Here is a 16,772-nt window from a genome sequence, read left to right as displayed (position 1 = left end):
TAATGAATGCTACATTAGCAAAAAGTCTTGCATTCATTTCCTGGTCAAGGAATAACTGCATTTTCAGTCTTTTGCCTCAAGGAAATTAAACTCTTATTTTTATCTTAAAATTAGTACTTTTATCTATTTTCAAACAGAAAGTGTTTTAGTGTTAACTACAGGTGTGTTAGTCTTGTTTGATGCTTCCAGTTTAAAAAACTTAAATTGTCTCTCTTTTCTAGGCTTACCAAGAGATTAAAGAGTGAATCCCTGAAATCTGACTTTACAATAGATTTAAAACATGAGGTATGTCATAGTTTGGTTAAAAGTCTTAGTGATCAAGAAGTCATGTCTTTTGATATAAAAAGTCTTTTGTGTTCCCTGTCAGTGCATATCCCTGCCCTCCACATGCATCTTCTCCCCACTGGGGTTCCACTCCAGTGACTTAGGGCCTTCTCTGTATGCTCATCTGGGTCAGGTTGGTGGAGAAGGGGCAGTGAATATGATTGCATCTTGGGATTCCTGATTATTTTTTTTTAAAGCTAGGTGGATGGGTCCAGAGACAGATTTCTAAAAACATGCACAAATGTCATCAAAGGTACCTCTGGTCTTACTTGGTGCTTTGGTTATATGTGTGGCATTGTCACATCTCTGTGTGTGATGCCCCTGGAGCAGAACTGAGCCAGTTGGTCCTACGCAGGCAGCTACGGCATGCCTGGGCCCCCAGCCCCCTGGCAGTCGGCGGACAACTGTGACCAGTCACCCTAGAGGCAGGTGCCAGGGGGTCCCATCTCTAGTCCTTCCTGCATCATGTTAAGAAGGTCTCTGTACGTCTCACTCATGGGCACATCTGACTGCATTTCCCTCTGCAGGCACCTATGTCTTAGCCCCTCGGGGCTGATCCAGCGGTGCCGGCAGCCCGTCCTGAGTGAGATGGTGCATGCGAGACTGACTTCTTGGGTAGTTTTAAATGATGAAGTAGCTTGTTTGAGGAGAAATATTCATGTAAAAAAATCATTCTTCTCTTCCACAGAAGGGAAAGAATGACTAGTAGAAAGCCTAGTTATTTTTACTGAAAAATCAGCTCTGGTCTAGACATTCAGGTTCAGGAATGTATTAGACGTTGAATACCTACAAAAGAATACTTCCAACATATGCAAAGGGTATAAGGATCAGTCAAAATATCTATGTAGTCACCACCTGGTTTAAGAGACAGGACGTTCCCCGTCCTCCATCAGAGTGAACACTTCCTCAGATTCTCTTTTTCTTCGTATTTTATAACATATGCATGTATCTCTGAATAATATGTGAAGTAGTTTTGTTTCCTTCTGGACTTTATATACAGAATTGCACCATGAATATTGTTCTAATTTGGAGCTCATCCATGTTGATATGTGCAGTTCCAATGAACTTATTTTAATTTTCTATAGTTTCTCATGTGACTGTACAATTCATTCATTCATTTTCCTGGTGGTGGGCCTCTGGGTTGCTATAGGTTTTTGCTATTGTAATCATTTGCTTCTATGAACATATTGGTGCATGTAGTGATCACTTGGAAGAGTTTCTCCAAGCTTTAAACTGTCTTTTGACCATGACCCACAGTAAAAAATACATTTTTCTATGTGACCCAGTATATTTGTAAATGTTGTTATTGATTTCTAACTTAGTATTATTGTGGTTTATGCAATAGTAATTTGAAATATTTTTTGGCTTGCTTTATGGGCCTGGCCCATGTTCACTTTCTATAAATAGAGAAAAGGATGTATATGCTCAATTTGGTGGATATATTCTCTGTATAGAGCTAACTGAATGGGTTCATCTGTTAAAGCGTAATTCATGTGCTTTTCAGATATTTTACTCCCCTCCTCGCCTCTCCTTCCTGGCTCCTTCTTCCCTCCCTTCTGCCTCTTGTGTTCTGTGGGCCTCACGTGTCGTTTCCTAAGGGAGGAATGTGGAAACCCTCCCTAATAACGGGGACCTGACGATGTGGAACTGCCAATGCTGGCTTTTTATATGCTGAGACTGTGTTGATTAGATGCGTAAAACTTTAGAATCGGTACCTTTTCTTAGTGAATTTATCTCTTTGCCTTAGTGTTTATTTTGTTTGATATGAAAATTTCTCTCCTAGCTTTCTTTTGTGTTTGCTTCATAATCATTTGCCATCTTTTTCTTTCAACCTGCCTGGGTCCACATCTCTTAGAGGACAGAACTTTTTTTTCTCCCAGTTTAACCATCTGTGTCTTTTAACCAGATAGCAAATTTGCATTTCCTTTGATCATGATAAGTAATATATTTGACTTTATTTCTAACACTTTGTTTCATCCTTTTCCTGCATTTTTCTTTTTAACACTTCCTTGCTTTCTTTTAGATTTTTTTTTTTTATTCCAGGTTTTTCCCTCCTCTGCTATTTTGGAAGTTGAGTTCTTATGTTTGTACCTTATTGGTTATTTTAAATATTTTAACATGCCTTCTTAACCTAACAATGGCTAATTAATCAGTGTTCTGAAAATTCTCGGGCCCCCAATAGTTTAACTCTGGTTATCCGACTCCCAGTTTATATGCTCTTGTCCAGTATTTTTGTTCGTTCTTTTTTAAACCCTGCAACTGAGATGCTGCCATTGTTTTTGCAGTCAGCACTTGTATACGTTTAACCGTGTACTGGCCAGTGTCTTTGCGCACTATTCCATGTTGCTTCTAAGACCTGCCACGTGGGATCATTTTTATTCTTCCTGAAGTACATCCTGTAGAATTTCCTTTACCAAAGTAGTCAGTTCTCAGGGTTTTTTTTTTTTTTCCTTTAAAAATATTATTCCAACTTTGTTCTTGAAAAGTAGTTTCACCGTGCGTGCCGTTCCAGGTTGTCAGTCATTTCCTCTCACTGCAGTGGCCTTGTTCTGCTGTGTTCTGACTTCGGTCATTGCTGTCGGGCTGGGCAGTCAACCACCTCTGGCTGTGGTTCCTTGGTAGGTAATCTGGCATTTCCCTCAGCCTGATTTTAAGATTGTTTGCCTTTGGTTTTCTGTAGTTTCACTAAGGGATGGCTAGATTTAGACTCTTTTTTCTATCCTGCTCGGGATTCACCAGCACTTCCTACAGTAGGACTGTTATGCCGTTCTTGGAAATGCCCAGCCACTGTCTTTCCAGTTAGTTCCTATCCCCGAGCTCTGTTACCTTCTGGAACTTTAGATGACTGCTAGCAGTCTGAGCTCTTAGACTTTGCCATCTCTGTTTCTTGCTGTGCTACGTTTCAGATACTTTGGGGGTGGGGGGCTTCATCTTTCAGCTCCCTAATTTTTTATTCAGCTGTGTCTTAATCTGCTGTTTATCCTCATCATTACATTTTCTTGTTAATTACTATGTTTTTCATTTTTAAAAGTTCTAATCATTTGTTTTTCAAATTTGTTTTCTTATGTATTCTTCTTCTAAAAAAGTCTTCCTGATGTTTTAAAGTGCTTTTCTTTATAAAGACCCATTAACCACAGTAACTTCACAGTCTGTGTTTGATCACTTCAGTGGCAGAAGTCTCCTGGGTCCACCCCGGCCATGCCTGCTGGCTCTTGGCCGGCTCACTCCCTCAGGCTTTGGTGACTTTTCAGGGAAACATATCAGCGGCGCCCTCCGAGCCCCAGAGTCAGCGAGCACCTCCCTGTGATCTAGAAGCACCTTTGCTTTTGTCTGCTTGCAGAGGGCAGCACCGACTTGGGGCCACTGGGGTTACTACTCTGTTTGAAGTGTTTGGGACAAAACAGGTGGCACAAATTAGGGAGGCCTGGCTTTTGGTGGCAAAAACTCAGAGATTTGGAGATGATTTTTCCCCCTGTCTAGATGCAAAGCCCAGCTTCAGAAGGGGGCTTGCTGCTGGACCCCCCACTGTATTCCCTTAGCATCTACAGAAGCGTGGCATCCCTGGGCCTCTGACTCCTTTTTGGGAAGCTGTCCCCAGTCCCCTTCCTCCCCACCAGCTTCCTTCTGCATTTTGGTCCTCACAACTTCCACACTTCTGAGCAAGTCAGTGATACTGAATCTGAAATGATTTTGAAGATATTTTCTCCAACATTTTTAGATGTTTTCAGCAAGCTGGTGAGGGTATGTAATTACGATCCTGCAGGAAAGCAGAGTCATGATATTTTCTTTCTCTGTGTTGTTTTAGAATCCTGAAAATAGCTCCCCTAAAATTGCTTATGACAACTTTGGAATTTTCTGGAGGTCAGAATGTTGATTCTTAGTTCATTGTTAATTGTTAATAACAGATTAGATAGATGCACACAGAGTTACTATTTTTCTAAGTAAAAAAAACCCAAACCTGTTGAATACTGACAGATTGATATGGTTCAATCTAATACTGTCTGTACAAGGTTTAGTCTAATACTATCTGCTTTCCCTGGAGATAGTTCATACTTCCTTACACTTAACGGTACTGATGGAGTTCTTCCCTTCCTTTCCTGTCTCCTGTCCCCTGACAGATCGCCCTCTACATCTGGGACAAGGGCGACGGGCCTCCCCTCACTCCAGTGCCGGAGTTCTGTACAGACGGTGTAGACGCCCACTGTGCCACCATGTTCCATTCTTTTCTACCACTTTGTGTAAGTAACAGAAAAGCTGCCTTGCACGTCAAAGGGAAATGTCCATGCTGAGCATAATATTGTCCTGAAACTTTACGAATTGAAAAAATATCAACATTTGCTCTGTGCCAGGTAAGAACCATACATCATGTTTCTGCTAATAACAACCCTGCAAGGCAAGCACTCGTACCCTAACTTATCCATGGGAAGAGAGAGGCTACAGGGCCAGGAGGGAGGGCAGCAAGGTCACGGCCAGCAGGGGCTCCACAGGGCCCCTGTGCTGTGCGGGCACCACCGCGCTCAGTGCCAGTGTGCCGGAGGCATTTCTCCTGATGATGCAGCATGTGTCGGCTGGAATATCTGTTCCACTTCCCAGAAGGGCAACTTCAGACATTTCTCTTACACCTTAATCTTCTTCTCATGCCCACCTCTTTACCCTCTCAGCTGTGCCCTTGCCTTGATGTTACCTGAGGTTGCCAGAACGTTGAGAGTGAACCTGCTTGTTGTGGCAGCCCCTTGGTCCGGTCCCCGGGTTGAGGCTGAGGTCCCCTGAACTCACTAGGTTAACAGTCCTTCCTCATAAGGGAAAATATATTCACCACCCTGAAATGTTGTTTTTCTCGAGTCAGTCCCTGAGAAGTCTGTGTGTTGAATTTTCAAAGATGAATACCACCCCCCACCTCCACCCCCCGCCACCGCAGCACTGGGAGAGAATCTGTAAGGTGTGCTCAGTTCCAGAGGGGGAATATGTCTTCCTACACGTTGTGCTTGCTTGGCCTGTAATGCTTTTCTAGGGAGTCTGGAGGGGTCGACCTCCTGGTGCCTCGAGTGACATGACCAAGCTGTGGCTAGATGTCACTCTGAACCAGCCCCAAAAGATGTAGGAGTCATGACTGAGTATTATTACAGGCCTAGGACAGGTGATAAAGGGGTCTGAACACCCCCTGAAGCATGGCCGGGGATGCGGGTCGTTCCCCGGTTCGCTCTGTGTGCCCGCTTCTATCTGAGTGACCAGTTGGTTGGAGTCAGCTCAGGGCCTCAGACCTGCCGCCCCCAGGTGTTTGGAGTAAGCCCACCTCTGGACAGAACATCACTGTAACCTGGACGTGAGCAGACAAGAGATACCTTAAACATCAAAGAAAGACCAGGCCTACAAAAGGGAGGCGTCTCTTATTTTACCCTAAAACATCTCCTGGTTATTTCCTTTTGTCACAATCTTCAGTACCTGGAAAAAGGAAAGAGAAGGTACCTCACAGGTAGGGCACCTTGCTTTGCTAAGTAAATAGTGGTAATGAAAGCGGCTTGCCTGGTGGCCATTATTCCCATTTTGTAAATGAGCAGACTTGAGTTCAGAGAGCTGAAGAAACTGGGCCCGGTGCCGCAGTGTGCACGTGCCGAGCTGGGATTCCGGTTCAGATCTGGTTGTCCCCAGGGCTTCACTGTCAGCTGAGCTACAGTTCCACTTTCCCCTGAAACTTACTCTTGGGAACAGGTTTGATACCCCTGACACTGGTCACAAACTCCAGAGTGTGTTGAAATTGGATGTGGGTGTGAAATTAAGATAACGTGGACTCATATAATTCCATATTTTTTCTTGTGTTTAGGGAAAACCAGTGAAGAAGGAGGATATTTTTGTTGCAGTGAAAACATGCAAGAAGTTTCACGGTGATAGAAGTATGTTTTGCGTTACTCATTTTTACCGAACTTTGAAAATCCAAGCTGCCTTTAACAACAAAGTACAAAACAGCTGTACACTCAAGAAAGGGATAATGACACGTACATTGATGAAGGGAAAGCAGTTATTTAATCAGTATTCCTCCTCATACCACTTCAATCACCAAGATCAATTAGAAAGGACAGTTTTCTATTGAAACATGAGTGCTCCCAGCCCCTCTAAATGCGATTTAGAGCAGTGTTTTAAATTGGAAATGGAAAAGCTCAGCTGGGCAATCTCGGAGACAATATGTGAATAACAATTTTGCAAAACAATGTCCTATTATGTCCATGCTGTGTGAACTGTCTGGAGAATATTAGAGGGGATTTCAAGGTGACAGGAAGCCAAAAAAGAACTGCAAAGACTGTTCCTTCTTTTTACATTTACTTAAAAGGCACACATGGGAACTTCAAAAAAAAGTTATGTATTTGCTTCTGAGTAGATGTATTAGAGAAAAAGAAAAAAAGATGCCTTATAAGCAGTGGTCCCTTCTAAAGGAAATCCTGGCATGCACATGGATGTTGTTTTTATTCAAGTTTTTGGTGTCATTACAAAATTCTACTGTGGTGATAGTGTTTAAATAAAAGCCATCCTAAATAATAATAGACATAATTTCTCTTTTCTCACCTTATTTCAAGTAGCACTTTTCTGAGATTGAAAATTAGACAGTCTTTTACATTTTCTAAGTTTAGCACATATTTTAATTTTTTCCATGAAAAGACTGTCGATTTCACCAAGCGTGTGATATTTATATAAGAGAGATTTCTAAACCAGCTGTCATTTTGGAGCTCTGAAGGAAGTTCATTTATATAATTTATATGATAAGGTGATACTTACAAATTATTTTAAAGGGGAACGTATTTTCCAAAACAACAAAAAGAAATTGTTTGGCATTATAATCTAAGATTAATGTCTAAAGTCTAAGATAAATGACTAAGACATTGACATCAATTAAAATCTGGTTGTAATCAACAGTATCTTAAAAGTACATGACCTATAAACTTCATGCTTACCTAATAGCCACAGTAAGTGCCGAGTCCTATTAAATTAGGAAATGAAGATATGCACTCTTTGTACAAGGAGTCCTAAAATACTAATTATCAGTATAGCATTAAAAATAATCTTCATTTATCACAAATTACTCTAGATTGAATATCCTTTTGCTTTTTTCATAATCTGGAAGAGCTTTGTGGGTTGATTTTTTTTATAAGTATCTTTTACAAAAGATTTTCAGGGGGAATGAACTAGGCTGGGCTTTTTTGTTTTGTTTTTTACAGCAAGCAGAAGTGTTCAGATTTGATCTTGAAGCTACACTTGGAGCAGTGATTGCATTTATATTAATGTTAATAATGGTGGTGGAGGTGGGTGGTATTTTCTCTTTTGAAACACATTGTTCAAGTGACAGTAGAGCAGTAAAATTAGGGACAATCCCTGTTGTATTTTTTATATTCTGTAGACATGGAGAAAAGTCTGCTAATTTTAATTTAGTAATTTTGAGTTATCTAGTTTTCTTATTTGCATAAGACTGAGATCATCTGTTCAGAAGCCCATCAAATGAATTTTATATTTGAATTTAAATTATATTTTGAAGTCAAAGATCTTCAAAACTTAGTCTTAAAAGCCTGTTGGGGGCATTAAAACCAACCCCTCCCGAAGCCAGATGCATTGGTTTGCTGCTATTAATTTGCATCTGGGGTCACTGAAGTCTTAATACCTCACCTCAAGGACATTGTGAGGCTCTCACAGTTGGTGTCTGTGTAAGCCGTCTTTAAACTTGGACATGTTTGTTTGGAAAGAGTCTAAGGCAGCAACTTTCCAGGACTTTGGTGTCCATTCTGCTTGATGGAATGCCGCCTGCTGGGCCACTGTGCTCTACTCTCCTTTTGGAAGTCTAGTCAAGCCACCACTTGGCCTCCAAGACCTATCCAGTAACCATATTAGCTACAGTGACAATACCACACTGACTGCTTCTAACTGCTGATCTGTTTTTTACACTTTCTGGGGTGTTTTCACATTCATTCTGTCATCTCATTGCATGCCGACAATTCCTTGTGATGTGATAGTTAATGTTATCACTTGATATTGCAGAGAAAACTGAGTATGGGACGAGACACACAGGCCCACGTTCTTGTAGAGCTGGGACCTGGTTTCTCTGGCTCCCAGTCCCAGATTCGTTCTGCCACAGCGCAGCTATCCTGTGCTCTCCTTGGATGTGTTTCAAACCTAACAGTTGACAAATAGTATTTGCTATTCATGCTGATGCTCTGCTGTGCTCAAGGTCAGTTTGGACTTGGGCGGAAGCTGTGGAAATAAGCTTTTTATTTTCCGTAGCAATGGGGATAGCCAGCAATTGAAATCACCAGATGATCTAAAGAATACATCGAGGTGGGAATTTAGCCCGCCAGCCCTGTCCAAGCATATTATTGCCATATACTCAAGCAGAATACATGGACTAGAGTGTTTTTCTTTTCTGTCCTTGTGCACTCTGTGGTAGAAGCAGCTGAAATCACAAAGGCCAAATAACAATGAAGGGAAAAAGAATACAGGCAAGACTGTATTCATCTCTGAAACACTGAGAGTCAGTCGCGCTGTCTGTGACTCACCTGCCGGGAGGGTCTCACCCGTGGTGCACCGCCCCAGGGGCTGAGCAGAGGGAGACACTGGCAGAGGCCCCACTGCTGGCTCCTTCCAATGTGGCCAACTCCAGGGTGAGGGTGAGGGCGGGAACATTCTGTTCCAGGCTCTAGTCAAGGCAAGGGAAGATACATGTTAAACTCAGTTTTAGACCCTCATGGAAGAACTGGTAATAAAGCCAAGTCCCCAAATTAAAAAAAAAAAACACAGTTATTTTGCATCTTGTACTTTTTTGGTCTAACAGTGAAACAAGCATTTATATAACCACTTGTGTCTGGATTCTGATTTAAATGAAATAAAGCCTTCTTTGACACAGCAAAAATAGATTCTATCTTTTGGCTTGAGAAAGAAATACACATTGGCAACACTGAAATAGCCACGCTCTCTGAGATGCACGCAGCTAGGACAGTTTTAAAGAAGCTTTAAAAGTATCATGAAGTGATGAATTGGGCTTAGCATGTGAAATGATACTTAAGCAAGGCAAAGGTCTCTGGAGTTTTTAACATTCAGCTTGGTCACTTCCTCTCAGGTTATGTTTTTCATTGCGTGACGTGAGCTGTCAGAAAACGTTAAGAATGCCCTTTGCATCATTTCGCCACGCGTCCCTGTGCGCGTGCCACGTGTTTCATGGTAGCCACTGTTCTTGCTTATCAAGTGGTGGGTTGTTAGCTGTTCTCCTCCTGCAGTTTCCCTCCAATGAAAGAGGTTAAATTGCTATTTGCTCAGCCCTTAGGTCCTTTTTACAGTTTCCTGAGCTCCTAAAAATACATTATTCTTTTCAGATTTGAAAAAGAAAAAAAATCCTGTTTGATATTTTTACTTCAGTGATCTTTTCTAGAAGAAGCAAATCTGAATAAACTTAATAAAAGAAGTGTGAAGTCGCTGTGTTCCTTCTGATTGGAGAGGCTTACAGGCACTGTGGTCTGATCTGCTTACTTGAAATGTGGAGGTTTGAATTAAGATGCAGCCAGATGGAAGGCTGCGCCCTGGGTTCAGTGAAGTGAGTCGATCAGTCCTTAAAGGGAGGGCAGGACTCCGGTTCCACTGGCTTCGGTTCCCCCTTGGCCGATGAACAGCTGAAGGCGTCCCAGATTGCCATACAGGTTTTAGATCAGCCGAGTGGGATGTTGTTAGCCTTAAGGACACCTTGCCTTTGCAATCAGGAGTCACAGCACACCCTTTGGGGTGTGTCTCTAAACCCTCTCCTCAGAAGAGAAGAGCAACCAGGGTTTTATTTTGTGCGCACTGACTTGCATACTGAGACAGAAGGCCCACTTGCCAATGAAAAATAGCAGATTCCTCAAAATCCAGAGAGTCATTCACATTTGATTGTGTGGTGGTGTCTTGCCAATGGGGTTCAGCCTTGAGCAAGTTCACTATGGATTCAATGTGACCAAAGAAAAGACAGTAGAACGTTTTTGGGGTGAAAGAGTTATACCCAACTTTATTTCCATGGTGGCAGGTCAATCACTAGAATCCCGTTCACTCAGAGCAAGTGTGCACGCAGCAAGCCAGTCTCTGCCTCTGGGCCTCTCTGCCCGCACAGCCCTCCTCTGGGCCTCTGTCCTCGGTGCTGCCACCACTCCAGCTGCTGCTGTGCTGCCCTGCAGCCTTGCAGCCCTGCCACCGTGTTGCCCAGAGCCCTGGGCAGGGCTCTCTATACAGAGTCAGTAACGACGCATTGTCCACACGGGTGCAGTGAGCTAGCCAACCAGGGCTAGGTGGGAATCCTGGCCACAGGGACCTTCATTTTATCCACAGGCAGTTTTTGTGCAGTGTTCAAGCAGTAAGTTCACTTTTATTTTTAATCAAAGTTTTGCAGTAAATTCACTTGGGGTAAAAAGTGTGTGTTCTGTTGTCTCCCAGGGAGACACACCTCCTCCTGCTTCACGTCTGTGAAGCCATGTGGAAGATTTATGCCATCTGTGCACAGGGGATTTTTATAGTCTGATTTTTATTTTGCTCCAATTTTAAGTTATCTTGTGGCAAACCCTGAAAGAGGCATTCGCTATTGTTTTATTCAGTGGTAGAAAGTATGCTTCTCTTTACTGAAAATGAGATAACAGATCATGTAGCTATTGAAATATTTTCTCAAAATTTAGTATCTTTAGGAATACAGTGCCTCAATAAAATATTCTACAAATAATAGTTAATTCAATTTAGAATTCAAACATTACTAATAAAATAGAACAATATTTTAAAAGTTTTAAGTCATTTAGAATCAACCCTGGTTGAAAATAAAGCCTTCACCTGCTGTTACAATAGACTTAGCCTGAGTTTTACAGTCTTTCCAGCTGACAGATATGACAAATGCTCAAGAGTTACAGTGATGAGGGACAGTGATACAAGCTGCTGAATGCTTTCAGTGTTATAAATCCTAGCACCTATATATGAAAATGGTTGCTCTATTTTTAGATGATTGGCGATGAGTGATGCCAGCCTTGTACCAAAGGACAAACTGACATGAATAGAACCTCCTTTTAAACTAGTTCCAGATATATCCCCAAGCCTTTCATTGCACTTCCTACAAAACTCAGTCCTCATTCGACTATTTATTGAGCGCCTACTCTGTCCCAGGCACTGTGCCTGGTGTTGTTTCAGAAGAAAACTGAGAGCAAGTAGTTAGGTGTAACTCACGCATGATTGTGATTTTAATTTCATTTAAGTGAGCTATTGGGAAAGCCAAGCCATGCTGTTTAGCAAAGCTGCTGGAGTAAACCGGGGCTGCAGGCTGCAGGCTGAGAAGGGAAAAGCCGAGTTGGCACAGCTTGTAGCACCCGGTGCTGGGGCCTGAAGAAGAATGCTGACCTTTCCTCACAGCTTCTCCAGCCTTCCTCTGTGGAGGACCTTGCACCCAAGGGTGCGGACATTTAGTGGCTGCATGCTGCAGGGAGCCCTTCCCGGGGTGAGTCTTCCTGCTCATTCTATGCAAAGCAATCCACCCCTGCAGTGCCCAGGTCAGTTTTTGTTGCGCTGCAGTTTGGATGCAAGGACAGTGAGGATTTCTCTTTTTCTTTTTTTCTTCCCCAGCTGCCTTATCTATTATTTAGAGCATCTTCGTCTGTTTTGATATGGAGAAATCTTTATGTCTGTCTTTTTATGATTGCAGAAAAACTATATTTTAATGCATTAAAATAAAACTGAGTGGGTTAAAATAGCTAATTGGGAGATTTAATAGCAAATGTCCAGAACTCATATGTCTTTCTCTTTCTTAACACTGGTAGATAATAGACTATAAAAATAGTGTACTTTTGTATTTTATATGCAAGGGATGTCTGAGTTTTTTGTTGACCTGCATAAGTAAACACTTAAATATGGTGCTGCATTGGCAGTTTGTGCATATACTTTGTTTTTATTTGGTCTCAGAAAAAGGAAAAGATAAACGATCTGATAAAGTCTCAAAATATTGACCTGAAGATTTCATTCATCAGAGTTGAGATTCTTAAATGAACAGGGTGTAAAATCTAGATAGGAAGACCTCTCCTACTGAAACAACAGGAACCCCTTCTTACCCTTAAAATGGACAGATGCACAGACATTAACTTTAAATAAGAGTCTAGGAGAAAACAATTACTTGGGTAGTTGGTTAGGTACATTACTGTCAGTGTCAGGTAGAATTCCAGGGAAGTTTTCTGTTGTTCATGTTTATTAAAAACAATTCATCTCTTAATGATAGAGTTTTAAAGCCTGCATTGGTTCTCAATTTTATTTCTTCCACATTTTTAAAAAGGGCAACATGATCATTATCAGTCATCATATGAAGTGATTCTCAATAGTAGGGCCATGCCCCTTATAGGGCTGGACAGTTTTGTTAGAATCTTCGGTTGGGGATGTGTGTAATCTGGAAAGATACCCCCTCTTCCCCCGCCACTGCCCCAAGTCATTGTAATAAAGAAAACTTTGCATCTCAGCCAGAATCACACAGAATATTCCAATCCTTAGTAGAAATTATATTCCCTACCCCCCCAAAAAACCATTTGTGAATTTGAAGTGAAATAGCCTATTAGGAAAAGAGAAAAATTAGTTAAAACTGATTTAAACACAACAGTATAATCACAACAAAATTTATCAGTATATGGAAGCAAGTGTATTTATCACCAAGAATGACAATGATCCCTCAAGAAGAGGGTTTTCTTCATGTGCTGCCATCAACAAGCAGCCTTGGCATTTCTCAGGGTACAGAAGCCACCTCTGAGTCTTGGAACACCTGAAGAACGGGTAGTGGCTCTCCTGCCTTGCAGCTGATCAGGCGGCCCTCTGGAGAGCCTAGGCTTCCCTACATAACCGCCAGTGACGGCTGTCTCTCTCTTATTTTTTCAGTACCCATCGTAAAGCAGACGTGGGCAGGGCAGGCACGTCTCATTGAATTCTACAGTGATCATGCAGAAAGTTCCATCCCTACAGTGGATCTGGGGATTCCTAATACAGACAGAGGTGAGTCCTTAATTCTTACCATTCCTCTTATTCTGAATGTTCATTCTGTAAATATAGTAGATTAGGATAAAAGTGAAATAATAAGTACTATAATTTTTGCCGTATGGAAGTCTTTCCCTTCTTCCCTCCCAACATCTTTACTCATGGATATGGACCGATTCTTTCAGATTAAGAACTGTCTTAGCACTCTATCTTTAGTGTGTACTTAGAACGCGCCACAGGATCTGGTATATTAGAAACTCAATAGCAAGTGTTTATAAAATGAATGAAGATGTAGAATTCCACTTTCGCCCCACTGTTTCTCCATGGTTGTGATGCTCAGAGTTGTAACAGTTCCTTCAGCATAAGTGTATCTAAGGAAAGATACCAGGGCTTCTGTAATTTCTGTGAGGCTTACACCTTTCTTGTTTGGAGTGAAGACACTAGTTTTATCTGCCTCACATTATCTCTGTGACCTTGTGTGACTCCTCTCCTCTCTCTAGATCCCTGTTTCCTCAAGTGTGAAATAAATGACTTAGACTTTGATTCTCAAGTTCCCACTGGTTCACTCTGCCTATGAAAATTAGAAAAGGCTAACTTTAAAAGTTTTTCAAATTATTAAGGTGCATGTCAGCATTTAAGCTTTTACCTTTAAAACTTTACAACCAAAAAAAAGCTTTAAAATGAATTAATATACATTTTAAAGAAAATAATGCATTGTAAGTTTTCTTCTCACCTCTCCTAGGTCACTGTGGAAAGACATTTGCCATTTTGGAAAGATTTCTGAATCACAGCCATGACAAAATTGCATGGTTAGTTATTGTGGATGATGATACATTGATAAGGTAAGGGGTCACTCTCATCTTCAGGTGGCTTTAAACAGACAATTATTTAAGTAGACTTAAATATATTTGTCTTCAGAAACTATGATGGGCACTCTGCTCTGGCCAATGTGGAGTAAAAGGGACTAGATTTACCCTCACATCTGAAACAACCCCGAAAAAGAACAAAATATACAAAATGAGGGTCTTTAAGACACTAGCCAGTAGGCAACAAAAGACAGTAATCCATGAGACGCACCCAGCAAATGAGGTGAGTCCTAATGACCGACGCAGCTGCCCTCAGAGGGTATCCAAGTCACTGCTCAGGGCGGGGAGCCCGGGTGGCAACTTCCCATCTCCTTGGGTTGAAGGGCCGAAGTGGAGAGTCCGGGGAGACTGAGGCCACTAAAGTTTGCAGGACAGACCAGTGGAGAGGAGACAGCTGCTCGGAGAGAGCACTGGAGACCTGTGCAGACCCCTGCAAGTATTCAGTGGAGTACTGATGGGTGTGTGTGTGTAAGGAGACTCCTGGAGGCTGGGGGAAGACCCAGCCTGGACGGTTAGTGGGAATGGTGCCCAGCATTCACACAGGTCAGAGTGCAGTTCCTGTTCCCACCAGCCAGACTGGAAAACCCTCGATTCTCAAGGTATATCGGGTACAGTAGATAGATGCACCTTGCTTTAATAGTGGGAAATGGCTAACCCGGGACCAAGCACTGCTCCAGTCCTGCCTGGACCCACAAAGAGCAACTGTTCCCAAGCATCTACCTGCATCCAGGAACAAAGCTTAAGATGTACTGACACACCAAAGCATCCAGCATTCAGCAACATAAGATTCAGTGTCTGGCACCTGATCAGAAGTAACCAGGTGTGCAAAGCAGCAGAATTCACCCATAATGAGGAGAAGAATCAATAGATTGACATTGTCCCAGAAATAAGGCAGTGTTAGAATTAGCAAGTATTAAACTAATAGTAATTATAACTCTATTCCAATAAAAGTACACGGAGTGTTTAAGAATGAAACTGAACTTCTAAAGATGAAAACTACATTGTCTGAGGTAGAAATTCCACTGGGTGAGAATAACAGCAAATTAGATACTGCATAAGAAAATATCAGGGTACTTCAGAACCTTGCAACAGTAGTGAAACACAAAGATAAAAAATAATTTTAAAAAATGAACAAAGCATCACCAAACTGGGGGAAATTTTCAGCAGCCTTGTCCATGTGTCATGGGAGCCTTCTGAAGAGAAGGAGAACATGAGAAATATCTAAGGACATATTTTCCAAATTTAATGGCAACTATAAGCTCACAGATCCAGGAAGCCTGGTGAACCTGCAGCACACCTTGCAGGTCACAACCACCCCCAAGAATGATGCCTTTTCAACAGCATCTCGTGTAGCATTTACTGCATCTGAAAGAAACTGCAATCTTGCACTATCGGTGTTCACTAGTTACTCCACCTGAAGCCTTTTCTAAATGTTCATTTTTTAAAATATTTATTTGCAGTAATATCTAACTGCTCAATGATGTCTTAAATGTGATTTCAGTTTAAGCCTTGTCACCTTTTCAAAACTGTGACATCATCTTTGATCACAGTGAACTCTAACTTTTCTTAATTCATGAGGCCAAATATTTGTAAGATTCAGAGCCAGTCTCTCCTCTCCGTGTAGAGCATGAACAGCAATAGCAGTTTTTCTGTTACCATCAGAACTTGGAGCTTTGAGTCCAACTGAAACACAATCAACAAGAATTTGGGGATATGGAAAAAATACCTTGACATGCATGAGAAGACCTCAGACCGGAGTGGCCTTCCTTGAAGGAAACCAAGTGTAGCATATCAGAACTGAAGGTTTTCTAGAAAGCCTCACTTCCCAAATTCCCTTCCCCATCTACCAGCCACGTGCTTGATAGGAACCTCATTTTCTTCTTTTAAAAGTTCCTTTCTTGGCCACTGAACATTTAAAAAAACACAAAGTCCATCTGAACAAATGTGATGATTAATTCACACTCACTGGGAAACAGGACTGGCTGGTTGGAGTGGGCTGTGTATGGCCGCCCTTCCTCCACTGAGGGGCCCCCTACCCACCCAAAGGGCAGCCGTGTTCTGGCAGGGGCTCCTTAAAACTGGGGGCTAAGCCCCTTGCTTCTCAATTTCTCTCATTTGCGGTAATAGACAGTGTTCATCACTTCTTCATTTTTTTTTCAAAAAAGGCATGTCTTCTCTAGATCACTTAAACTTCATCTCTAAATGATTTCAGCATATACATTATGTAATATAACCAGTGGGATGTGCGAACCAGAAAATATTTACTCTGAAAACACATTTTTATTTAACAATGACCGTTTCTGTCCCTAATCTTAGCATCTCCAGGCTCCGGCACCTGCTTAGCTGTTACGACTCCAGTGAACCTGTATTTCTGGGGGAGCGCTACGGCTACGGCCTGGGCACCGGCGGCTACAGCTACGTCACAGGAGGAGGAGGGTAACTATGAGCATGGCTTTCTGCAGACACTCTCAACGCTAACTTCCATTGCACAGTGTGGAGGTGGGTCTGTGGCACTGGGGGTCTGCACTGGCGCCTGTGTGCTCCGGAACTGGTAGCTGTTACAGTAATAAAAATGAACATCCAATTTGCTAAATATGACAA

The 16,772-nt window shown here is 42.0% G+C and overlaps 1 protein-coding gene across 3 annotated transcripts in view; it reads left to right on the top strand.

Moving 5' to 3' along the window:
- The window catches only part of B3GLCT (beta 3-glucosyltransferase), an 86,305-nt gene that overhangs the window by 55,664 nt on the left and 13,869 nt on the right, over positions 1 to 16,772 (top strand). For all 3 annotated transcript variants that reach the window (XR_005031161.2, XM_036917305.2, XM_057489835.1), the window contains 6 exons: positions 222 to 285; positions 4,443 to 4,562; positions 6,146 to 6,215; positions 13,210 to 13,323; positions 14,048 to 14,147; positions 16,488 to 16,607. Coding sequence is in view for 2 of the 3 variants with exons in the window: in XM_036917305.2 (XP_036773200.2) it covers positions 222 to 285; positions 4,443 to 4,562; positions 6,146 to 6,215; positions 13,210 to 13,323; positions 14,048 to 14,147; positions 16,488 to 16,607 (588 nt within the window). In the remaining variant the exon portion in view is untranslated. The remainder of the gene's footprint in view (positions 1 to 221; positions 286 to 4,442; positions 4,563 to 6,145; positions 6,216 to 13,209; positions 13,324 to 14,047; positions 14,148 to 16,487; positions 16,608 to 16,772) is intronic.

Source organism: Manis pentadactyla, chromosome 2 (genome assembly GCF_030020395.1).
Source record: "Manis pentadactyla isolate mManPen7 chromosome 2, mManPen7.hap1, whole genome shotgun sequence".
NCBI classification, from domain to species: Eukaryota; Metazoa; Chordata; class Mammalia; order Pholidota; family Manidae; genus Manis; species Manis pentadactyla.
This window is presented reverse-complemented; position numbering and strand designations above follow the sequence as displayed.